The 25,926-nt window shown below is 45.9% G+C and overlaps 1 protein-coding gene across 15 annotated transcripts in view; it reads right to left on the bottom strand.

Annotated features, from left to right (window-relative positions):
- Positions 1 to 6,382: 6,382 nt before the first annotated feature.
- Positions 6,383 to 25,926, bottom strand: part of CAPRIN2 (caprin family member 2) — a 41,144-nt gene continuing 21,600 nt past the window's right edge. For 4 of the 15 annotated variants that reach the window (XM_077339944.1, XM_077339945.1, XM_077339949.1 and 1 more), the window contains 12 exons: positions 25,151 to 25,267; positions 20,689 to 20,820; positions 20,394 to 20,481; positions 19,210 to 19,265; positions 17,880 to 17,996; positions 14,973 to 15,086; positions 13,770 to 13,925; positions 12,676 to 12,859; positions 11,572 to 11,757; positions 10,692 to 10,795; positions 9,583 to 9,649; positions 6,383 to 7,272 (listed from right to left, as the gene is read on the bottom strand). In XM_077339944.1, the coding sequence (XP_077196059.1) occupies positions 6,704 to 7,272; positions 9,583 to 9,649; positions 10,692 to 10,795; positions 11,572 to 11,757; positions 12,676 to 12,859; positions 13,770 to 13,925; positions 14,973 to 15,086; positions 17,880 to 17,996; positions 19,210 to 19,265; positions 20,394 to 20,481; positions 20,689 to 20,820; positions 25,151 to 25,267 (1,890 nt within the window). In that variant the 3' untranslated portion in view covers positions 6,383 to 6,703. Of the gene's footprint in view, positions 7,273 to 7,292; positions 7,484 to 7,787; positions 8,028 to 9,582; positions 9,650 to 10,691; positions 10,796 to 11,571; positions 11,758 to 12,675; positions 12,860 to 13,769; positions 13,926 to 14,972; positions 15,087 to 17,879; positions 17,997 to 19,209; positions 19,266 to 20,393; positions 20,482 to 20,688; positions 20,821 to 25,150; positions 25,268 to 25,538; positions 25,581 to 25,926 lie in introns of those variants that run through there. The other 11 variants (XM_077339938.1, XM_077339940.1, XM_077339948.1 and 8 more) reach the window with 8 other exon arrangements.

Genomic DNA, 25,926 nt, shown 5'->3' with positions numbered 1-25,926 from the left:
CCCCACCGCCACCCCCCCCCAAGCGCCGCGCTGCGATGGCGGCCGCCATGTCGTTGTACGGAAAGAGGGCGGGGCTTCCTCGGGGACGGCGGCCCGGCCTGCGCAGGCGGAGACTCATCGCTGCGGGAAGGTGTTAAACTGGCAGGGGCGCCCAAACGGTGCCTCTCCAGATGTCCGTGGAACTACAATTCCCATGAGCCCCTGCCAGCTTGCGCTGGAAGGGGCTCATGGGGATTGTAGTTCCACGGACATCTGGAGAGCCACAATAAAATCAGAGTCCAGTTTGGCCTCCCCTTGGGCGTCCAACGTTGTTCCTGAGACTTATTTGTGGGTTACAGTGAACCGACAGGCTTTCAGAAGATGTCCCAAGACCTCTCTTTTGGCCCTCTTGCATAATGCGCTTACACTGCTGGATTTCCCTGCGCAGAATTAGGAAATTGCTTCTAAAGCGCATTGAAAGTGCATTATCCGACCTGTGTGGAAATGATTTGCACCTGTTTCTCACCGTTCTCCCTCCCCTTTTAACTTCCCACTACAAGGCACTAAGAGCCTCTTGTGGCACAGGATGGTAAGGCAGCAGAAATGCTGTCTGAAGCTGTCTGCCCATGAGGCTGGGAGTTCAATCAGCTCAAGGTTGACTCAGCCTTCCATCCTTCCGAGGTCGGTAAAATGAGTACCCAGCTTGCTGGGGGGTAAACAGTAATGACTGGGGAAGGCACTGGCAAACTACCCCGTGTTGAGTCTGCCATGAAAACGCTAGAGGGTGTCACCCCGAGGGTTAGACATGACCTGGTGCATGCACAGGGGATACCTTTACCTTTTTACAAGGCACTAACCCTGTTATTGTTTAGGAATTCTTCTCTACCAACGTCCTTTTCCTTTCTGGATATCATCATTGCCTCCTGCTCCTGCAGTGAGAGATCACTGGGCTTGTATAGTTTGCAGTCAAGAGATCCCTCCTTGGCGTTGCCTTTTCAGACCCCATTGTTTGCACACTCTGGGTTGGGAATTACTTGGAGACTTTGGGAGTAGAGCCAGGAGTGGGTGGAATTTGAGGTAAGGAGGGATGTCAGTGGAGTATATGCTTATGGAGTCCACCCTCCCAAGCAGCCATTTTCTCCAGGGGAACTGATCTCTTTAGTCTGGAGATGAGCTATAACTCCAGGGGAATCTCCAGGTCCCCACTGGGGAATGGCATCCCTATGCTCTTTATTCACTATATATCACATAGTCGGATACCCCAGCTATTGAGGGGGGGGAAACAATTTTGTAAATTAACCTGACAGACTGATGCCTCCCACTGAATCCAACACTAGGTGTGTCCAGTTTTGGTCACTGCATCTCTGCAAAGAAATTGCAGAGCTGGGAAAAGTACAGAGAAGGGCAACCGAGATTACAAGTAGGGGCAGCACCTTTCCTAAGAGGAAAGGTTGAAGATCCAGGAGTTTTCAGTTTAGAAAATTGACTAAGAGGGGACATAATAGGCTTACAAAATTATACAGAAGGTGGAGAGAATTAGCAAAAAGAACTTTCTCCCTCATCCCAAATACAAGAACTCAAGGGCATCCAACGATGCTGAAACACAGTAGATTTAGGACAAAAGGAAACGCTTTACACAGCAAGAAATAAAAATGTGAAAGTCGCTGCCAGAGGATGTAGTGACAGCCGCAGGAATAAACAGCTTTAACAGGGATTACATACATTAATAGGATACTGGTGCCTACTAGCCATGGTGACTGTGAGGTACCTACACATTCAAAGGAATTAGGTCTCTGAATCCCAGAGCTAGGAGGTAATATCAGGGAAGGCCTTGGCCTTTATGACCTGTAGCTGATCCTTCAGAAGTTGCTGACCAGTGTGAGAGACAGGATGCTGGACTAGATGGGCCACTGGTCTGATCCAGCAGGGCTCTTCTTATGCAGTCCCTGATTGCATATAGACCAGGAGGCACAGAAAGATCCATGCAATTGAGTCCATTAAAGCAGTGGTCCCTAACCTTTCTGAGGCTGGGGACCGGCAGAGCATCAGGCCGCGCATGCGCAATGTGCGGCCCTGCCCTGATTCCCCCTCCCCACCCTCCCGCAGTAAGAAGCTTCCCGGGCCGCAAGCTTGCGGCCTGGAAAGTTTTTTACTGCGGGGGGGGCGGGGAGAGGGAGCCGCGGCCCGGCAACGGGTCGCAGCCCGCAGGTTGGAGACCACTGCATTAAAGGGGAAAGGGAAAAGAGTAAAAGGCCTGCTCAAGGATCCAAGCTTATAAATTCTTAGAGAGAATGAGGGGGAGGAAATTTCTACTGCACTCTGGTAATTTAAACAAGCCAAGCATTTAAATTGATATTTTCCTCCTGTGGACATGTTTCACATAAACAAGGAAGTAGACAATCTATGAAAGCTGACACCACCAATCAGTTTGTGAAAGTATTTTTCTAATAGCTTAGGACAGGCTTTCATAACCAGAGTTTTGTGTAACCCGAGGGTTTTCTGATGGCCCTGAGTTGCCAAAAAGGGTGGCAGTAATTTTTTATGTATTTTTAACATTTATTAAACATTTATCAGGTGATATGACCATCTATCATGTTGACCCACCCCTCCCTTTCAAAACGGCCAATGATGGGCCTGGAGGGGGATGGAAGGGACGGGGGCCTGGAGGGGAGTGTGCACAGCTGAGTTTTCCAATCCCGACCATATTCTGCATGATCTCACCAGTTTGGGTGTTTCTCAAAGCCTGAGGAATGTTTCAGGGGTTTCTCAATGGTAAAAAAGTTGAGAAAGGCTGGCTTAGGACAACTGGAAAGGGTGATGGGGAAGAAAGTCTGCTCTTTGCACATGGATGGCAGAGCAACCTTGTCTGGCCAGTCTGATCAATATTCTCCAGTTTGCACAGTTGGACAGCCTTTGACAGACAGTGTTTTGCTGCAGTAAACTCTGTACAGCAGTGCATAGCTCAACACCCCCTTCTTGCTGTTCCTTCCAGGTCTTAGGATAACAGAAAACAACGCAGCCTACTTAATCCAAAGAAATGCACTCCAAACTGGTTCAAATGTTCACAGATCATCAGTGTTACGTGGCTAAGTAACATATAGCACTTTTCCAGTGGTTCATGTACTATTAGAAACCAAAATACCAAGGGAGGTCAGGATTATTCCCATATTGCCGGTGTGAAGTTACAGAATGATACTTACAAGTACCTAATGGAGCTACAGGCAAGGAGACTACCCAGTGGAAGTGGGTTTTGAATAAATACGCAGTCCGGTTGCCTGCAGCAGCAAAGTGTCACATGCCTTGATCTGCTCAGCCCCCCCCCCCCCCGAGTCCAAACACCGTAGTCCGTCTATCTGAATCGGCTCCTATTGTCTGGTATCTGATCCAGAAGGTACTCTCAGTGGATGTCTGTCGTTTGTTTTTGCTGGAGGTCACATAAGTACATAGTCCTGAAACAATACAGGCTCCGCTGAAATACTTACCCAACGAGAAAACTTGCATATGTCATGGAATCAACACAGGTGCACCAACTGCATTCATGTTGTTCTTTCCTTTCCTTTTGCGATGAGAAAGAGCACTTGGGAAAGCATTTTACAGTAGAACAAGAAGAGTTGGTTCTTATATGTTTTTCTCTACCTGAAGGAGTCTCAAAGTGTCTTACATTCGCCTTCCCTTTCCTCTCCCCACAACAGACACCCTGTGAGTTAGGTGAGGTTAAGAGAGCCCTGATATCACTGCTCGGTCAGAACAGCTTTATCAGTGATGTGGCCAGCCCAAGGTCACCCAGCTGGTTGCATATGGGGGAGTGGGAAATCAAACCTGGCTTCTTTGGATTAGAAGTCTGGTCCTAGCCACTACGCCAAGCTGGCTCTTGGTGACAGTCAATCACCAAGCAGAAGGTATGATAGATTCAGGTGTTCATCTTAAGGAGAACAAAGTTTGAGTCCAGTGACATCTTTAAGACCAATCAAGTTTCATTCAAGGCATAAGCTTTAGCGGGCATGCAATACTTCAGCAGATACCAATACAAATTCATTCACATGAAGCTGTCTTATACTGAATCAGACCCAAGGTCAATATTGTCTATTCAGGATGTTAGCAGCTCTCCACTGCCTCAGGAAGTGGTCTCTCATCATCTGTTTAGTCCTTTCACTGGAGATGCCAAGAGATTGAACCTGGGGTCTGATAATATTTGCAGACATATAAAAGCTTTGATCTTAAAGGTGCCAATAATTGGAACAGTTCCACAGGGCCTGCAAAAGCATTTGGTTGAGGTCGACCTGAATCAATCACCTTCCATTGGCCCCTGTGCCTCCCGTCCCATGAAATCTACCGACGATTCATTCAACCCACAGGGCCATTAGTATGCTGCAGATAAACTCATGTTCTCACCATTGTTCTAATGCTATCACTGTATTGCTATTGTTTTTATAACTGAGTTATCTGTATTGTTTTCCCCTGTTTTATGTAAACCGCCCTGAGCCCTAGGGGAGGGAGATATATAAATATAATAAATAATAAGCTTATTCCAGTCTCTTCAGCTATAACACAGAATGTTTACAGAATACTCTTTTTATTGCTCCGGCTGCCAAGTTTGTTTTGAACAAGGAAGTGAAATCTCAGGGCCATAACAAAACAAAACAAAAATGGGGGGGAAGGGAGGAAGATAAAAGATTCTGTCAATAAAGCAAACTAGGTAGAGCAAGAATATCCAAGACTGGGCACAAGGGCAACAATCCCTGTATTTACAAGGAAGGACAGACAGCAGTGTTGTTCTGTGAATCAAAAGCTGTACTGAACACCTTAAGAAATTTCTTAACACTTCATCCAGTCACACGCTTTCTTCCTTTGCAGTGGCCTACAAGGAAGAGTCTTTCCCTACCACAACAGCTTGGATAGAGGCAGGTTGGAGGCAAGTGTCAAGCACAGGTAGATCAAGTATAACATTTGAAAGTGAAATGAACAAATTGTGGATCTGAAAAAGCCTGTATGTTAAGATGGCAATACACCAAAAGTTTACAAACTCAGATATGGAAGTTTAGCTCAGTTACAGTATATAATACTGAAAACAAGCCCCTTCAGTGGAGACTGAAGCTACTGTAATGCCACTTTTTGGAACAAGGAATCCAGGAGAATTTGGGAAATGACAGTGCTGTCAAGCTACGATGCCCTAAGAACTGTCCACAACGCAGTGATCTCCCCATACTTTTATCATTGCCACTGAGGCTGCCAATTCAGGACAGTAGGAATAGGGCTTTTCTCCACCTTCACACAGCTGAAGAAGGCTTCAGAACAAATAAAGCGTCAGGCACACACAGGGCACTGTTGCAGCTACTTGTCGCCTACTAGGAAGTATATAAAAAACCTTTGATATTAATGTTTTGGTAAAACCAACATGCCACAATATGACACTTAGCATCAGAATACTAGTGGAGAAGGCTTCGTTTTACCAGGGAAAGAGGTAGATGCCACAGTAAACAGTCCTAAGGTAAGGCAGAAATGGTATTCTAAGGAAAGCTTACAAGCTAAGACATGACTGAGCTGCTTTAAGGAATAAATTCACACTTACTGGTTTTACGGAGAAGTGTGCTAAATGAATACCCGCAGAATGTGGACTTCCCCCATTGGCCAGGACAGGCATCTGGCCAGAAGAGGAACTTCAAAGTGTGAGGAATTTTGTTAGGAGCACTGTCCCACAGAGAAGCCACACATGCACTGCTAACTTTGCTATCCATAAAACAAGCCAACAGCATATCGGATTGCAAAGCTACATGTTTGCTGAAAGGTTTAAGAGACAGGAGAAATGGCGCCTCAAAGAACTTTGCACAGTTAGAAGAAAGCCAGCCTGTTTTTAGTGAGTTTGCCAAGCCACCTGATGCCACTTTGTGGAAGGATCTGGTCTCTCTACAAAGACTAGCGTCTAGACCAGGGGTAGTCAAACTGCGGCCCTCCAGATGTCCACGGAGTAAAATTCCCATGAGCCCCTTCCAGCGTTTGCAAACGCTGGCAGGGACTCCTGGGAATTGTAGTCCATGGACATCTGGAGGGCTGCAGTTTGACTACCCCTGGTCTAGAACATCTTAGTCTGTGAAACTTGGCGGGATCAGGAACCCATCTGAAAGCGTGTGTGAAGGGATTAAGGTTCAACTAAATCAGAACACTCCAGAAGTATTCCTATAACTAATCTTTCTAACTGCTGTGACAAAAAAAAAGTGATTTATGAATCATTTTTTTAAAGTCCAGGATCAGTGATCTAGGATTAAACGCAATCTTCTACTGATCTGTCCATCTTTTGGAGTTATCCTTATAAAATTAATATCGGTTCTTGGCTTGGCTGCTAGACCAAAGAATGTAAGGAGAGACGAGCATTCCGTAGTCACCCAACTTGCATAGACACTAATACTAAGGCATATTCATTGTTTTTATTGAGGCACAAGGCATTGTGAACACCCCAGACTTGAGGCCAATTATGAGTAGTGTAGTAAGCTGATATTACAGTTCGAGGATTAAGTGCAAACATACATTCACAGCTTTACTATCGAGGCTACGTCACAACTGATAAAGTGCCACATTAGTGCTTACCCAACTCCATCTCACATTGCAAGACAGAACACCATATCCCCAACATTTGAGACCTGTGTGTCTATAATTAACCAGTACGAAGTGCAAAAGTTAGTCTCCCACTTCCCATCTTCCTTCAGACGTTTAGTATTGTAAACCGCGTTCAGTCTTGATACAGGAGGTATCCTGAGAAGGTCGAGTATTTCCAGCTGCTTCCGTAAATGGCCCCGCGGTGAAGCCGCAGCCAAATCTGGTCTCCTTGGAAGAGCTGGAGGACCGCGTGGTTACTGGCGGTCTCGTGATCCGGAGCCCCGTCGTTGGCGTACGCAGACACGAGGACCTCTTCGTTTTTCATCAGGTTCACGTACAAAGGAACGTTCACGGCCAATTTTAGCATGTGGAAGATGAAGACGTAGGTTCCGTTCACTGGGCAATTGAATCTGCCGAGTTGGATGTCGAAGGTTTCGCCAAGGTTGTTCAACAGCAGGTCAAACGCGATGGGCTGATCGAGAGTTCCCGGAGCCAGGTTAGAAGTTCTGGCAGCAGAAAAAGCCACTCTCATCTGCTGCGGGAGGGGATAGACGTGAACAGGCAGGATGGTCGCGGCTTGGCTTGTCACCGGCATATCAACGGGAGTGATGCTGCGGGAATCACCCTGCCCAGAGTCCCCACTGTTAAAGGTCTCATTGTCACGTTCCGGGCTGCTCACCTGAGAAGAATCGCTCCATCCTGCTGTCAAAGATCATGAGCAAGAGTTAATTTAGATACCTTGAGAAGGGGAGGGGGGGGAGAGAGACCATAGTACATTTAAGGAATCTTGCTTTTCCAAACTTTTGGGATTCCAGGTATTTTCTAGAAGTGCTTCTGCCGTAAATTGTCACCAGTCTTTCTAGTTAAGAGACTTGCTCTTAGTTTGTACACATTCCCAGCGTGTTTCTTTAAACTGAAAAAACAGCAGAAATTCAGATGTACTTGCACTGGCTGTTTTTAGGCAGTGGAGGTCAACGCATCCTTGACTATGGATTCACACAAGGCATGAGACACTGCAGCTGTTTTACTTCAAGTCAGCACAGTCTGTTTTCCAGAAACCAGTTAAGAATACTGCAGGTCAGTATTTACAGTAGTCTGAAAATGCCCTTGGCATGTTAACATCGCTCTCTAAGATCAGATTAGAAGCCATTCCCAACATAGTCAGCTTTTAGTACAGGAAAATACATGCAATATCCTTACCAGGAAGACAACACACATCTTAAAAATAGGCCTGTTTATTTAGCATAGAAAACCAAGTTACCAATATCAACTGCACTATTCGCACTAACTGAACTGATGCATCTTGGCCGCTACAAGATTGCTTTCGGACTGTGATTCTTTGCCGCTTCTCTCAGCTTTCCTCAACTCCCTTCTTCTGAAGTATTCTCTACCACGAGTTCTACCTGGAGTTCTACCTGATGAACTGTTCTCTTCCTGTCTGCTTTCTTGCCTGCAACCTAAGACACAGAAACTGTAAAGATTTTTTTGGAAGTATGCACAAAACCGGCTTAATGACATGACTTAACTGGTATTGTCAATATTTTTAGTTGAGAATGATAGCCTGAAATGATTTATTCTTTGTCTATTCCATGTATGCCCTGGATGTTTCTACATAATAGGCACAGAAACTAAACAAATTGGTATCCAAGTGGGTTTTTATGGAAGTTGGTTACTAAGCCCCAGACAAGACTTTGTAATTCTCCCATTCATAGTCCATGGGGCTATAAGGAAGGCAAGGCAAGACACAGGAAAAGGGACATTCATGTTAAGTCCTACATCCAGTGGTGGATGTCCACACCCTTCCTTCCCCTAGCAGAGAAGACATGTAAAAGTTCAAATTCATCAAGAGTTTTGGAAGTCTACCACTGATGCAGCCCAACCAATGTAAGAGTTCCGTTCTTCTGTGATGCAACTTGAATGAATAGTGAAGCTGTCCTGAAGAGGACAGGGAGAGGACCATCCCCAAGGTCACCTTACTGAAGCTGGGGAAGAAATGGGGTGGCATGCAAGATTGGCAGGGGTGGAGTGGGATCCATTCTACCCCAGGACATTGCTGCATCTCTCCACACCACGACACACATCTTCTTAGAATCATAGAACCATAGAGTTGGAAGATGACCCATGAGGTCCCTTCCAACTCTATGATTCTATGAAGATGTGTCGATCTTGCATGCCACCCCATCCTCCTCTCAGCAGGGAACTCCCTCTCTTGTACAAGCTGTTAGCACAGCAGTTTCCCCTCAAGCTTCCTGCCCTGGGGGGGGGGGGAGGGATACTTCTGAGCAAACTGCCAGGACAGCTGTGATGTCCTCGGGCACTCCGGCAACAAAAGAGCAGCTCTAGACTTCTCCTTCTGGGAGCAGCCAAGCACACCCTCCTCCCAGAGCCCAGAAGGCAGAGCATACGACTGTAAGCAAGCAGGTGCCCTCTGAACAGTTCAGGGTCACTGTGCCAGGGCCAGCACAAGGGATGCTTTGCTGACGGTCTCCCCCTCCCCCGCCAGCCCTCTACAGCGTCTCAGAAGGCTCAGTGTTGAATCCTTCTACAGAAACCGCTTGCTGCACTTGTTAGCCTGTAAGAAGCCATCTGCTAGCTTTTGATACTTCCCTCTTTGAAAGCCTCGGCTCCCCAGTCAAGGATGGACAAAAGAGAGAGAGAGAGACTCCGCCTAGTGGAAGTTTTCATCAGCTGCAAATGCTACCTCTGCCAGAGGGAAATCACCATCTACCGTTACAGAAAATGGGGAAAAACATAGTCGGTAGCAGCCTATTTGCTTCAAGGGCACCTACAACAGGTGTGAATGCTCTAAAGCAGGGATAGTCAACCTGTGGTCCTCCAGATGTCCATGGACCACAATTCCCATGAGCCCCTGCCAGCAAATGCTGGCAGGGGCTCATGGGAATTGTGGTCCATGGACATCTGGAGGACCACAGGTTGACTACCCCTGCTCTAAAGGGGAGCTATCCAAGATGCAGCCTGTCACGATATACAGCATTGCAAAAGCAACCTTACCTCTCGAGTTGGCTCGCCCGCTATTAATCCCTCCTCCTCGCTTATAGTTCGGTGGGTAATTCACGTCCTAGGAAGACAAACAGCGGTTCCCATTCAGCAAGCACGGCCACCTTAAAACCTTCTCCCACCAAGGTAGTCAGGTGTTCTCGACTGAACCCTGGTTCAGATATTTTGTAAGTCGGGAGGTTTCTAAAGTGCACGAGTGATATGGGCTGATCTCCCCTTTCCCTATGCTTAAAACGTAACAGGTGCAGAGAGCTATATAGGCAGCCCCCTGATACTTCCTCAGTGGAAGAGAGAACAAGAAACTCTGCAGCAACACGGATGTTTGATTGTCTTGCCCACATGGGGAGGGGCTGGTGCCGGCCGTGTCATGCCACTAGTGCTGCCTGGGAAGGCATCTGTGCTTTGCCCAAGTCCCAGTGCTTGTATCCCCTGATCTCTGTTTCCGTGGAAGCTCTTCATCATGTGTGCTTAGAAACACAGGGAACTCCTGGGATGCCAACGTGTAGAGCATTTCCCTGAATCCAGAGCAAGCCAGCTCACCTCCAAAGGAGGCCAGTTTGCCAACACCAGATTGGATCAACAACTTTGATCTCGATTCAGACCCTAACTGGGAGCAGGAAGATCTCGCCATGTGCAAAACCGAGGAAGGACTCTTGCTATCCAAAACACCACGGCCGGCTTGTTTGTCTTTCTTTGCTTTGCTTTTTGCCATGGGAGTTGACCAAGTGATTGTGCAGATATATTTGGTGATGTTATACAAGAAGATTAAAATCACCATTACATATGAGGCTTGCTTTTTGGTGCCATTGCATGGCTTCTTGCCCTTCCACCATGTGCCCTCTTTTTTCTTATTAACATCAGGCTGGAAGCAACCACACACAAGTGTCCTTTTAATATATCAGAGGGATCCATCAATAATATCCGTTAACTGGAGCTCAACAGGAGATATGATCTCCCCCCCCCCCCAGATCACTGGCTACAGCACACCCTTCTCAAGGCAAATAGGCTACGCTGTGAAATAATGCTTGTTTCTGACCCGGGATCAAAGATGGCAATACAAAAAGCTGCAAAGTCTGCAAGGGAAGACTTGCAAGAGGCCTTACCCTCTGAGGATACTGCACGCTGGAGTAATCTCTGACAGGGATCTGCAACTGGCTGTAGCCGCCATTAGACATGGAAGGGGATCCCCTGTAGGCTTCAAAACCTGCTGGAATAGAAGATGAGAAAAGGAGGTTGAGAGGGGACATGATAGCCCTATTTAAGTATTTGAAAGGTTCTCACTTGGAGGAGGGCAGGATGCTGTTTCTGTTGGCTGCAGAGGAGAGGACATGCAGTAATGGGTTTAAACTACAACGATATAGGCTAGATATCAGGAAAAAGATTTTCACGGTCAGCGTAGTTCAGCAGTGGAATAGGCTGCCTAAGGAGGTGGTGAGCTCCCCCTCACTGGCAGTCCTTCTCAGATTGTACCCTGTTGCTGGATCTGTTTGGTCACTAAGCTCCACCCATGGATTGCAAGCGTGTGCCAAGGGGCTGCCAAACTCTAGCACTGAGTCTGTGCCGCTTTGAGTTTCTTGAAGATGTACTTCTTTCTGACGTACGAAAGAGCCAGCGTGGTGTGGTGGTTAAGAGCCTCTAATCTGGAGAACCAGGTTTGACTCCTTGCTCCTCATCCGCATGCAGCCAACAGGGTGACCTGGGGCCAGTCAGTTCTCAGAGCTGTTCTTGCAGAGCAGTTCTCTCAGAGAACTCTCAGCCCCAACTCCCTCACAGGGTGTCTGCCTGCTGCTGTGGGGAGAGGAAGGTGTTTGGAAGCCGCTTTTGGACTCCTTCAGGTAGCGAAGAGCGGGTATAAAAAACCCGCTCTTCTTGCAATTGACTTTCGGTGTGCAAGCAACGAGGGTGCCGTTCTACAATGTGCCCAAAGATTTTAGTGCTAGGATCCAATGTTTCTAAGTGAGAAATTCCACCTCTTGGACATACCTTTGTAGCCTCCGGAAGTGCGGTAGTTGTTAGTAACCGATCTTGTACCTCTGAGGGGGCCTCGGACCGACCCTCGGTTGGTGACAAATGGCTGTGGTGGTCTTGGGAAAGGTGTTGTCTGCGCTGCATAAAAGGTGAGGCTCCCGTTGCTTACAGGAACGGTTCCTTCCGCATGGTAATTAGCTGCTTAAGGAAGAAAGTAGACTTAAGTATCTCCTGTGATCTATCATATTCAGCATAAAGTTTTATTTACCCTTTGCAGGCAGGCAGAAACCGAAATGTTAGGATTCCCCCCCCCCACACACACACACACTTATTCCAACACCCTAGGACAGGTGTCCAAACTGCGGCTCTTCAGATGTTCATGGACTACAACTCCCATGAGCCACTGCCAACTGGCCATGCTGGCACGTGCTCATGGGTATTGTAGTCCATGTGCATCTGGAGAGCCAGAGTTTGGACATCCCTGCCCTAGGATAATCTCCGCTCCCCCTGCTACTTGTACTACTTGGCTAAGGGGAAGAGGAGAAGGAAGGTATGCAAACAGTGATTATATTAAATACATTATCCTAAGTACAGACATGTCTCAGAACCAACAGGCACCTGTTCCGCCAGAGGTACCCAACATGGTGTCAGTGGGTGCCACAGCATTACCCCCCCCCCATGTGCCCAGCAAGTGCTTTTAGAAAGTGGGTGGGGGCAGGTGTGGTTACAATGGTATACAATATTTGAGCGCTGATTTTCTTTTTTTTAACTAGAAAAGTCCCCTAATAGTGGGGGAAGGAAATGGCTGTCAGGGAGACAGGGCCAGGGAAAAGGGTTGCCATGTGCATGGGAATATCCAGATTTCCTCACCCACACAGCAGCCATCCGGGCGTTACTGAGATCTTTTCCAAAACTTAGGAGCAAAGCAAGTTTGAGAAACACTGGAGAAAAACCAAGGAAACCCGGGGAGCTGCATGAACACACCACAATGCTGTGGGGGAAGGGGTGGGGTGGGGAATCTTCTCCCCAGCAGCACTGAACCCAGGGCAGACAACCCATGCAGCGATGGCCTGTCACTGCCTTCCCCAACCTGCAAGCGTCCATGCATAATCCCCTTACCGTTTGACAAAGACTCTTGAGAAAAAGCGGTTTGTTCAGCATTTTGAGCAGACTGCAATTTACACTGGAGTGGAGTCTGTGTACTTGCTGTAGAGAAGTTCTGATTATAGCCTGCAGGATGGGGGGAGTTCTCTTTTATATCCTGTTCTCTACGAGGTGGTAAAGGCGCATTCACTTTGAATACCTGCAACAGAGTAGATCATAATGGAAACAGTGCCTATGTTCAAGGTACAGCTGCTACAGATCGCAAGTTTCAGTCGCAGTGTGTCACTTCAGTTGGCTCTCATAGAATCATAGAGTTGGAAGGGACCGCCAACCCCCTGCAAAATGCATGGCATTGGTAACTACCTGCCAAGCCTCCACTTCCACTGTAGAAGAAGAGTTGGTTCTTATATGCCGCTTTCCTCTACCCGAAGGAGTCTCAAAGCGGCTTACATTCACCTTCTCTTTCCTCTCCCCACAACAGACACCCTGTGAGGTGGGTGAGGCTGAGAGAGCCCTGATTTTACTGCTCGGTCAGAACAGCTTTATCAGTGCTGTGGCGAGCCCAAGGTCACCCAGTTGGGTGCGTGTGGGGGAGTGCAGAATCGAACCTGGCTCGCCAGATTAGAAGTCCGCACTCCTAACCACTACACCAAACTGTAACAGTGTCCTAGTCAACCCCATGGTCTAGCCCCATAGCACTACTCTCCCAGCAACACATAACTTTTTTAAAGTCCAGCTGGAAGTTGGTCAAGATTCCCTGGACATTTAGACTGTAGAACAACAATTCAATGATGTAATGTTTTTTTTTAAAAGCTACTATATGCTTCCAGAAACATGAAGAGTTATTCAGATTTCCTCCCAGGAAAATGTCTAGTATGTACATTCACATCAGTGCGACTGGCAGATTTCCACTGCAGAATACCCATTCTCTATCTAGAGAGATCTGCCCAACATGCAGAGGGCATCCTGCCATCTGCCAGGGACAACCCACAGCAGCTGTTACGGTTGACAGATCCTGGCCCTCCTATCCCATCTCGTTTGATTCGCGTACAGATTCTGCCCTGCCCTCTGATTTCATTTGCTGACTTGGCGGGCTGATTCATACTTACTGTCTGCATAGCCTGAAAGGGAGCGGCTTTCACGGTAACAGAACTGCTACTTGCCGGAGGAGATGGGAAATTCGCTTTTGCTTGAGGCACTGGTGACAAGGGGGCAGTCGATGGTGTTGAGGGTATCTGCGGCTCACTTGAAAGAGGAACAGGCGCCTTAAAGGAACCAAGCAATGACAGTCATTTTGGTTGGAAGCAATCTAAGCCAGGGGTAGTCAACCTGTGGTCCTCCAGATGTTCATGAACGCTGGCAGGGGCTCATGGGAATGCTGGCAAACGCTGGCAGGGGCTCATGGGAATTGCAGTCCATGGACATCTGGAGGACCACAGGTTGACTACCCCTGATCTAAGCTATCAAACCCTACAGCAGCAAATGCCAGCAGTTTCCGCAGCGGAATACAGCAAAGAATCAAATAGCTGCCAGAAAAGGGCACGAACCGGGTCACAAGCCAAGATCTGGTACAAACATTTCCTGGACTTTTGTCCGGTTCAGCTCGGCTATTCTAGCCATTAAAACCTAACAGCTGAGAAGTGTAGGTCTGCAGCTGATCTGTTAGGCTTCAATGGCTGTGAGCCATTAAACCCATCAGTTTAGCTCCCCACACTTTGAATTGGGGAGGAGGGGAGTGAAAACCAACCGGTGAAACAGCTGACAGGCACGCTTGCCCCACTGTCAGCCTGAAACAGCTGCCAAAGCAAGGAGAAAGGGGGATCCAAACTGGCTGGCTCAGGGCATTTTTGGCTCTGTTCAGGGACTGCCCTGAACTCAACTTTTTAGGCTGTGCCCATCCCTAATAACTGCTGCTTAGAGCTTGCATTTTGCTGTGCATTCATTATTTCCACCATTCTCTGCTGACTGCAGTAAAACTCACACTGCTCTTTAAATATCCCTGTGCAAAAGCTATCATAAACAGACTTCCTTATGTTCAACTTTGGTTTCATGCTAAAGCTCAATTGCAGGTTAAATTGTTACATTGCGCCAAGTGTTCCTCCATCTCAGAAAAATATGCACATGCATCACATTGTCTTAAGTCCTCCCCGGTGAACAAATGGTATTATAAATATTTAGGAGAGTTATTTGGGTGGCCTTTGTTATGTAAGACTTTATTAGCAATATGTCAAAGACAGCTTTTTTTTCTTTTCTTTTTTTACCAAGAGTGAAACATTTCTACTTTCACACCTTTTTTCCAGTATTCGACTCACCGGGGCAGTTTCAATTTTTTTTGGCATTAATGGCTCAGGGATTCGTTGGCTTGCTTGATACAAAGACTGAGGTGAGCTGAAGTCCTCAGATTCTTGAGAAAGTGGAAGAGATGCCTGGAGACACAGCAAAGGGAAGGTACTGGCTTTTTAATCAAAGATGTTAAGTAGGACTTGTAAGAACATGGCCAAGCTAAAAATATGTTTGCACAAGGTGCTTGTGTAGGGAATGGAATCATGGGAACTGGTCTGCTAGATGCAGAAGATGAATGATGAGCTTCTGATTCAGCACTTGTCTGGATTTGGCCAGAGCCTAAGGGCTTTTGGCTGCTAGCCCATGGCTTGCAGCCTGTGGCCTTGACTATGCTAGCCCAGGTAGACTCCAGAAGTGCCCTAGACTTGACTATTCTATTGGCTAAATAAACACCATTTATGTTTTTGGACGGTAATGACTGGGGAAGTACTGGCAAATCACCCTGTATTGAGTCTGCCATGAAAATGCTAGAGGGCGTCACCCCAAGGGTCAGACATGACCTGGTGCTTGCACAGGGGATACCTTTACCTTTATGTTTTTGGAAGCCTTTTACCAGGTCCCTGGTGGGGCAAAAACCGAGACTGAGTTGGTAGTATTATCTTGCTACCAGCCTAAAGTCACAGTACTGACATAAGTAGTATGGCAGCAGTCTAAGTACAATCTACCCTTGCCTTAAAGGCAAGAGGATGCAGGCACACTATCTACACAATGCATGAAAAGCTACAGCAGCAGGTCTGCCACCCATATCCAAAAGTGTGCAATTCATTCTTATTCCAACGCTCTAAATTTTCCCACATCAGATTCATGGAAATAATGGCTTTTGATTTCTCGTACAGTGTAGCATGAATACAGTTCCCAACTCAGGTACTGAGTACAAAAATAAATCCACTTGAAATTGACTCCTGAAACTCTTTCAACAGTTACATTCCATAACACTCAAAAGGAAGAACATTCCATGATCAAGCCAATAACAAAAGTTACATTTAACGCAGAACTATCTAGCTTGATATTATAAAAATGTATTTAAAATATGATCACATACTAAATACAATGCAGATACCTGGGTAGATCTTCCAAAGAGCCTTCCTCGAGACCAGGGGTGACCAAAATGACTTTCCAGATACCCATGGTCTACAATTACCATGCTAGCAATGGCTCATGGTAACTGTAGTCCATGGACATCAGGAGAGCCACTGCTTGACTACACCTGCTCTAGACTAAGGAGCATCCTTAACCAGAATTGCCACTTCAGATGTCCTCAGGAAGACCTCAAACTCTGAGAGGTAGGACAGGGGTAGGGTACACCCCTAGGTCATTAGATTGTCACTCAGAAGGCTGTAATTTCCTCATCACCATTATATCTATTTCTCAGCATGGCCTCAGCCGTCGATCCTTAAATCTACAGATATGGGCCATAAACAGAGAAGGGAAATATTTCTACAAACATGAGGTGAGGAGATACACCCAAGTTGGCAGAGAAATCCTAAACTTGTAAAAAGGGGGTATTGCCCCCCCCAACAGTTGTTTCCCAAATGCAGACAACTGTACCCCAGCCACTGCAGCAGGTAGGCAAGATAGACTGGGGTGGGGGGGAAGCCTGTCCTACTGAAGTGGTAATGCTGCAGAAGGGTGAGGATGAAGGGCCGGAGGCTGGAGTTAAGAAGCCTTACCTCTGCTATCAGGTAACACCATGCTGCAGTCAAAAAAAAAAAGAGAACTTAGGTTGCCAACCACAAGAGTATTCTTGGCCTGGCCAAGTTAAGCTCACTGTCAACACAAGACTTCATTAACACTGAAAATCTAGTCTAGCTTACCTGAATAGTCAAATCTCTGTTTGCATGTGACCCACAGAATCATAGAGTTGGAAAGGGCCATTCAGGCCATCTAGTCCAACCCCCTGTTCTACGCAGGATCAGTCCTAAGCATCCTAAAGCATTTAGGACTCCCTAGGAACCAGTTTGGTGTGGAGTTTGAGTGTGAAACTGGGGCTAGGAGACCAGTTCAAATCCTACTAATATTGCTAAAAAGACTAAACAGGTGACCCTGGGCCAGCCCCCATCTCTACTTTACAGGACTGCTGAGGATAAAAACGAGGAGCAAAAAGCCCAAGCGCCTTAGAGGAAGAACAAGTTTTCCCAGCATCTGGAAGCCCAGCAAGGGGTGTGGGGAAAAATAGACTCAAGTGATTCTTTTTCCACCTTCACTGTTTTTGCAGCTTTTCAGCTACAGCTCCTGATTCACCTGCTACTGAAGATCTCACTTTGTCCCTTGGAAAATGGTCACGTGAAAACATTCTCCCACACTTTTTAGATAAAAACGAAAGGCAATTACATTTTCAAGTTATGAGCTTAATAGAACCTGGGCTTTCAATTCAACTTAAAAAGGACTGATGAAAACCTCTGAAGAATACTCAGCAAGGCATGCATTGGATTTGTTCTCCATGAAAAACTATGGCTAAAACCTTGCAGCATTCCGTCATTTATGCTCACACATTAACCTACAATGAGACAGTGTACTCTCCTGCATATCCACACCCCTTCCTCTGGGTACAATGGCCTCTGAGAAACAGGCTCTCTTTCTCAAGCAGTCCAGAGGCCCACCGGTCCTCTTGTACACCAGCCTGGCATCTGCCCACCTTCAGGCACACTCAGCTGTTTCTGGCATAGGACATCCTGGCAGCAGGTGCTCCCCGCACACCAAAGTCAATAGTCAGTGCAAAGTAAAGGGACTTATAGCTGTAGGTCATCTCCCAACAGCCTCTTACCAGAGAGCCTGCCAATCACAGCAGACAATACCGAGCTCCTACAGAATCACACATGGGCAGGCAGAGTCATACAGCGGGCTCCAAGGAAAGGCTTTGCACAGCCTTGCTTTACCTGCGGAGTCTCTGGTGTTCCAAGTTCAAGTTCGGTTTCAGGTCCAGACCCAGAGGTTGTTTGGTCCGAAGCTAAGGAACTGTTTGAGTCGTGCAAGGTGACCGGAGAAGCAGCAGCCTGACAATTTGAAAAGGTTGATATGAGAAGTCTGCTAGTAGTAAGTCCTGCAAAGGTTACAGTGTGAAAGTTCACTTTTCAATTTACTACTAAGTACTCACGTCTCACCTACATGCAGATTTTAAAGGGGGGAATTCTTGTAACTTAAAGCTGGAGGATGGGGAGTTTAAGGTCACTTCAGAAGTTCTAAATTTGCTCTCTGGGCCGAACTACAGGTTAGCCTGATTCCTTTCATGCAGTTACAGTTCATTTCCCTAAAAAGGCGGTCACAATTTACATTCATTTCCCTTCTAATTTTCCATTCAATTTATCAATGCTCAGACCAGTGAGTCATCAAGAAGTACGAAAAGATGCAAAATACAGTATTTATATTATAGACTATCATCATTAAATGCAATTGAAAATAAATTTAGCAATGCAGGAGCCACAGGAGGGTCGACATTAGTTAAAAACTTGCCCTTTACCCCCCACAATTTGTTCATGGGGTGGGGGGATCACTAGACACTAATGAACAAGTTAGGGACACAGTGGCAGTCCAGCATTAGAAGGAGGAATTAGCAGAAACTCCCACCCTTCTTAAGAAAATTCAAGTAAATACAGCTTCTTCTTAAACATTAGAAAGGATACATAATTGGTATGTCTTCCTTTACTATATCATCTGACCTTCAGGCAGGTTATTACAGTGACTGAGGAACTAATCAGTTTGGAGTTGACAGTTACTTCATGAACAGTTATGTTTATGTTTATCTCCAATTAAAATACAGAATACAGAGTCGCTTCTTATCAGTGTATTAAAATCTTTCAACATACTACAAACATTCCATAAAATCCAAGATCCTTTCCTACTTGTCCAGATCAATGAGCTCTGCTTTAACAACCTTCCCTTAACATCAAGGTTTGGAAAAAATCGCAGCAAAATAAGAGTCATGAGGCCTTCAGCTGTATGTCAATCAGGCATCAGGGACCAGAAGAAATTCCATACCAAGGGAGTTTCTATACTGTACTGAAAATGAAACTGCATGCTCTAGTTAAAGAATGTAGGTTTAAGACTTTCATCATATGGCAACTTAGGAACTAGAGTTTAATCCAATCTCATATCTTGATGTTGACCAGAAGCCAAAAGATAACTGATTGCTTTACAGAAGCCCTTTCCTTGGATTTAGCTTCTCTTATCTCACTGCTTGTCTTGAGAAATGTTATTCTTTATTCTTACCTGCACTGATTGTTCAGGGAAATCATTTTGACTTGTAAGTTTCGGATCTTTACAAGCTAGAAAACAGGAGGGGGGGGGAGAGAGAAAGCTGTATCATACTTTTCACATAATTTAAGAGCTGTTTGAGTTGGAATATGCTATAACACTGAATGTTTGTCTTTCAATAAAGGATAAAAGAAGGAAGAACATAGACACAAAGCCTCACATTTAGAATAGTCCAATCCTAAACAGATCTACTCAGAATCCTACTGGAGCCTGCAGAATAGGGCTTACTCCTAGGAAAATATTCTTAGGATTGCATGTTGGTCATTGGTCTAGATGCAAATAGCTACTCAAAAATCAGGAAGAAGTTTTTAAAATATTTAGATATAGGATAGGATAACACTTCAAAGATAAAGGCATTTCCATAAGCTTTTATGAATAGCCATTAAGCATGACTCAAGTACAAACCAAGAAAAGTCAGATACATATTCATATATCTTAAAAATATGCATTTTTACAGTAATATTTTCATTTAAGATCCCCAAATCAGTACATTTTGATGAGTACCACATGCATTTTTTTCAAATCATACTAAAGCTTTATGCAATTCAAACTCACATGACAATCAACTTTGCTGAGCTACACCGCAAAAGACTAGTCTTAATTTTTTTAATCAAGTAAACCGAAAGCTGATCTTTGTAGGTGTGCCTCTAAGGCCAGTCACCATCAAAAATGGAAGAAATGAAAGAGCGTCTCCAAACACTGTGTTACTGTTAAATGGCTCAACATTTCTCCAAATCACTTTTCCTTGTATGAGAGAACCCCAGTGCAGAAGAGAGTCTTCACCTAATGCAGGGGCAGTCTACCTGTGGTCCTCCAGATGGTCATGGACTACAATTCCCATGAGCCCCCGCCAGCAGCAAATGATGGCAGGGGCTCATGGGAATTGTAGTCCATGAACATCTGGAGGACCACAGGTTGACTACCCCTGACCTAATGCATACTTCAAAGGGTGAGGAGGGAAGAGAGATGCAGCTGGCAATTTTCATTTTTAGCTTTAACTGAAAACACTTTTAGCTACTACTGTAAGTCTCTTTGGACCATGAGGAAAGGTGGGATATAAATGCTTAAACGAACGATTGTAAAATTCGTAGAGCTAGCAAACACACACCAGTATAAACCTGCCGCCACTTACTACCTACCACTGGGACTGCCCGAGGACTCAACTGGAGGCGCTTGTGAGGAACACACGGCACTTTGTGAGGGTTTATCAAAATCCAGGAGAGACTCCTTGAAGAAAAAATGTTCACCAAAATCATGAAAATAAGCAAGAACTTATTTAGAGGTCAGCAAACAAGGGGAACAATGTAGGGAAACTAAACTATAGTCGACTGCAAATTTCAGAGTCGCTGTTAAAATCCTGGAAGTCACTTACGCTCGGTTAGAGTTTAGATCTGTACTCTTGAATGCCTCTAATGTTAAGCAAAGGAAGCTTACTTGCATGAAGTTGTAAGTCCCTTGTATCTGAGTCATCAGATCCTGTAGCTTTTCCCTTCTTAGTACTGGATCCTTTGGAAGACTAGAAGTAGAGCAGAATTCAGTAGCCGGTGGATGCATAGGCTTTGGCACCTAATGGAAGGAAAAACAAAGTAATGGGCAATGTCTGAACCAACAATTTAAGGCCACTGATTATTCCAGCAGCACACAGTTACCAAGATGTCTGGGCCCTGAGAGTACCTGAGAAACTGCCTCTCTACCTAGGATCCCCTGAGAGCACTACACTCTGCTAACATCAACAAACTGGTGATTCCCTGGTCCCAGAGAAGCTTGTCTGTCCTTGACCAGAGCCAGGGCTTTCTTGGTCCTGCCCCCCCACCTGGTGGAACGAGCTTCCCAGACAATCCTGGGGCCCTGCCGGAGCTAAAAACAATTCCACAGAGCCTGCAAAACGGAGCTCCTCCTCCAGTCTTTTGGTTGAGACAAGTGAACAAACAATCAGCCAGAGCACAGAGGCCCCTCCCACCAATACCTGCATCCACAGAAAAACAGATCCTTAGTGCAGTAAAACCAAGTTAAAAGTTCCATTGTTGAATGTTATACTGAAAACTGTCCATGATACATGTTCCTATAGTCAAAAATGCTATATTTTCAAACGACGATACTGATCTATCGTACTGTTATGAAAGTTTTCAGTAAAAATGCTGTTACTTCTTGACTATCGTAATTCTTGAAAGTTTCAAACATAAATCCCCCTGAGCCGCAAGGGGAGGATGGTCTATAAATATAATAAATAAAAATAAGATGGTGCTCCACATTTTTTGTAATAGGACCACACTCCACCTCAAAATACCTCATATTTTACCTGCTCAAATTCAGAAAGTTATAAAACACTCAGGTTTTAAGGTCAAGATCTGAAATGCACAGAGATCCCTTCTACTAGATACACTCTTATTGAAGTGGATACTTTAAAGCAGGGGTAGTCAAACTGCAGCCCTCCAGATGTCCATGGATTAGCGTTCACTGGCAGGGGCTCATGGGAATTGTAGTCCATGGACATCTAGAGAGCCGCAGTTTGACTACCCCTGCTTTTAAACAAACAAGAAGTCAAAACGTTACTATTCTTAGAAGCATGCTCTGGATATACTACCCAGCAAAACTGATATATTCTTAACTGATCTTCTGCAGACTTTATACATGCCCTGCTTCCCTGAAGAACCAGAATGCAAATAATTGCAAACAACTCCTGGGAGCATCTAATTCCTTCTGACACCAAAAAGCCAAAATAGCCCATCAGCATGGAAAGATCCAGTGTAATCTCTAGTGAAACTGAGCTAGCAGAATCTAACTACTGACCGGCTAAAATGCAATTCAGCACATCAGTCTAATCTGGCAGTCTTCACTTAGCAGGAGGACTCCTTCTAAAAAAGGAGTTGCATGACAGGAAGACCACCACGATATACAGTTTTTCACTTCAACACAACAGCTACTGAACTGACAAGTAGCTGAGACTCCAGGAGACCCCTCCTTCGCCTCCCTGAATTCTGAACCTGGTTGCAGATATCTACCTCCTCATGCCAAAAGTACGAAGGAGAGCTATGAACCTCTTGGTGTATATTGAAAACACTTGCAGAATATGTTCCCTTCTGGAAAAAAATCAAGTTTTCCCCACACTGCTTCAAAGCTTTTGCCAAATTATCTATTTAAAATTCAAGGCCTCTTTTCCAAGAACACTTCAAAATCCAATACTAATATACAGTTCTACCACCTCAGATAACCCAGCAAACACTTGCTGTTAAAGCAACAGTCAATTCACAGAAGTCAAACCTAAGATAAAACTGAGGCTGACCTGCAACTTCACAGAGAGGGGTGGGTTTAGTTTAAAAGTGCCAGAGAATCAGAGGCAAGACAGTTGAACCACGTCCTGCTTCAACACTGAAGTCTTCTGCAGCCCCCACACCCACATCCTGGTACTTTTCTCCTAACTGGGTTCAGATCTCACTGCCACAAAATTTAGTGATGACCACGTTTCAGATGGGCCTTTTATAAAGAGGTTGGAGAGATTTCAAGAGTATGTCTACCCCTGACTGTTGGACATGATAGCAAAGTAGGGCCCCCCCGAATTCAGTGGCAAAATGGCCTCAGAGGGTGGTCCGCAGGTAGGTCATGAGGGCTTCCTGCGGCACCTTCCTAGCCACAGGAAAGACGTACCGGCAATGCTCAGGTTCATACAGAGGAAGCAAGCCATCTCACACCATTCCGCTGCTTCACAATACACTGATAATCAGGTGGATAGCTCCAGGTGAGGTGTGGAGGGGGTGGAATGAAGATACCAAGACCTATCACCCAAATCACTGCAACCAGATACATTTCAGTCAGAGGAACAACACCGTAACCTAGGCAGCTCACACATTAACAACGGCTACCATGGTTTTATGAGGGCCTTTCATTCCTCCCCCCCCCCAAATCTAGGTTATGCCTTGACAAAAGATCATTCAAGAATTACATGGAACTCAACTCAACAGCTGTCACATCAGAGCGTTCTTCTGATCCTGACAATCTCCGACAAGTTAGACAGATGGGCTCTGTTCAAGCTGTGAGTCAGCAGGGCCCCGGGGTAGTACTTTATTCCTGCACTGAGCCAAAGTACGTAGTTTAGCACTCAACATTAGTTCAGTTGGGCACTCTCACCTTTAAAACTTTAAGCACCTCCACTTAAGCTCAAAGTCCATCTTACTGCAACCTACATAAAAGAGCAATTAGCACTTCTATAGAAATAGAAGACTTGGATGGGTATAATTCAGTTGCAAGATACTGATCATTACCTAAGAGCCTACCTTTATAAAGATTACTGATGATGAATATCACCCCTATTTTGACTGGCATCATCTCTCCAAGGTCACTGGTGAAAATCTTTCATGTCTCCTATGACCTGATCCTTTCAATTGGAGATGTTGGGGATTAAGCCTGGGCCTTTCTGTGTGCAAAGCAGATGCTCAACTATGGAATCACAGCCCTTCTATCAGTAGGGGACTGCCTTCTAAGCACATACACAAACCACCTGGCCCCTTATTTATTTATTATTAAATTTATATCCCGCTACTCCTCGTAAACCAGCTTGTGGCGGGTAACAGTCGATAAAACCCCATAACAATAAAATCCCATTAAAATACCAATAAAACATTCAAAAATATTACATAAGAACACATGGTGGTAAAATCTCTGCCTCCCCATACCAGTACACCTGCTGCTGGGGTAGCAGCAGAGACATATCCTTCAAAGCATAACAAATCTGACCTGACAGGTCATCCAAATTACAACAAATGTTTTAAAATTAGCATTTTTGAACATCAGCTTCTGATATATTCTACAACTCTGCTTTCTTTCCCTGTCAGGATCAAAATACTTTCTAAAGCACCGTCAAGATGCTTAAAATGAGCAGACTGTACAGCATTCCTCTATCATATCTTTTTTAAAACTCGATACTTGGATCATTCATGCAACTTGAGGAAGACAGCTGCTGAAAAGCAGTTCAAACTGCCAGCCAACCAAAGGAAATGAAATTTGAAATTAATGCCTAGGTTACAGTCACCACAATAGCACAGCCGTCAAAAAGGCATCTGAAATTAACAGCCTGTTCCGTGACACTTTGCACTCTGTGAAGAGGGAAAACACCTCAAGGAAAATACTTTCATAGAGCAACTATTCTAGCAGCTTAAAGGTAAAGGTATCCCCTGTGCAAGCACCGAGTCATGTCTGACCCTTGGGGTGACGCTCTCTAGAGTTTTCATGGCAGACTCAATACGGGGTGGTTTGCCAGTGCCTTCCCCAGTCATTACTGTTTTACCCCCCAGCAAGCTGGGTACTCATTTTACCGACCTCGGAAAGATGGAAGGCTGAGTCAACCTTGAGCCGGCTGCTGGGATCGAACTCCCAGCCTCATGGTCAGAGCTTCAGACAGCATGCCAGCTGCCTTACCACCCTGCACCACAAGAGGCTCCCACTTAGCAGCTTAGGCTTAAGTAAATGTTCTAAAGCACTGGTCCCCAACCCCCGGGCTGGAGACCACTACCAATCTGTGGATCATTTGGTACCGGTCCACGGCTCCTCGTCCTTCTCTCCGGCTGCTGCCTTGGGGGCTGCCCTGCCATTCTGCCGCTGGCTCACCTTTGGTGTTCTCCGGCGGCCGCTGTGGCTGGGGCTCCCCCTCGGCATGGCACTGTGCAGCTGCTGCTGGCAGCGCCCTCCAGCGGGTAGCGGGAAATCAGGGGCGCCAGCGGGAAAGCAAGTGGAGCAGGGGCTCAGGCGGCAGCGACATCCCTCGGCAAAAGACTACCCCCCCCACCCCCACCCGCGGGCCTCAGTAAAATTGTCAAGCATGACTGGTCCCCAGTGATAAAAAGGTTGGGGACCACTGTTCTAAAGCATTTACGGATTGCTTCAGTACGTCTGACTAGCACACCTGCATGATGCTTGGAAGGCTCCTAGGTAGTTTACAGGACTCCCCAACTGACTGAAGGCTCTCCTTTTTCCTTACAGCATCAATGCCTTGTCCACTCACTCCATCTGTTTTTCCATCCTACGTAAAAGAAGAATTCCATCCATTAGAAAATGACCCCAGCAAGCCACGGAAGCCAACATTCACCCAAGTGCTCAGGACTAATGCAGGTATTGGTACCCTGATGTGAAAATGCCCCGACATTCCTTACAGGCTAGATAAGACCCAGCACCGGTGGGAAAGCTGTACTACTTTTTAGACAAATATACCAGTGGAGAGCTGCAGAAGTGCCACCCGTCTAGCTTACTTTGGGTGACTTCATCACCACCCCATGATATTTCACTTTACCCACTTGGTTCATGTCGCATTCAGGCTTCTGTTTGCGTGCTCGTCTCTAAGGGAAATATCGGGGGGGGGGGATATTTTACCAGATTACATGTAAAGGCTAGGCATTCCAAGAGATCCCACCTCTGGTCCCAGATACCACTGAGAGGCATTACGGTCAGACATGAGTAACACAAGCTTCCCTTGGGGGGAGGGGGGAGATAATGTAATGTTTGGAATAATGTAATGTTTGGAGGTCCCCCAATTTGGTTTTCAAAATCTAGGTATTATTGTCTCAGACTAAGCCAGGGGTAGTCAAACTGCGGCCCTCCAGATGTCCATGGACTACAATTCCCATGAGCCCCTGCCAGCATTCGCTGGCAGGGGCTCCTGGGAATTGTAGTCCATGGACATCT

The sequence above is a fragment of the Paroedura picta genome, chromosome 5 (assembly GCF_049243985.1).
Source record: "Paroedura picta isolate Pp20150507F chromosome 5, Ppicta_v3.0, whole genome shotgun sequence".
NCBI lineage: Eukaryota > Metazoa > Chordata > Lepidosauria > Squamata > Gekkonidae > Paroedura > Paroedura picta.
This window is presented reverse-complemented; position numbering and strand designations above follow the sequence as displayed.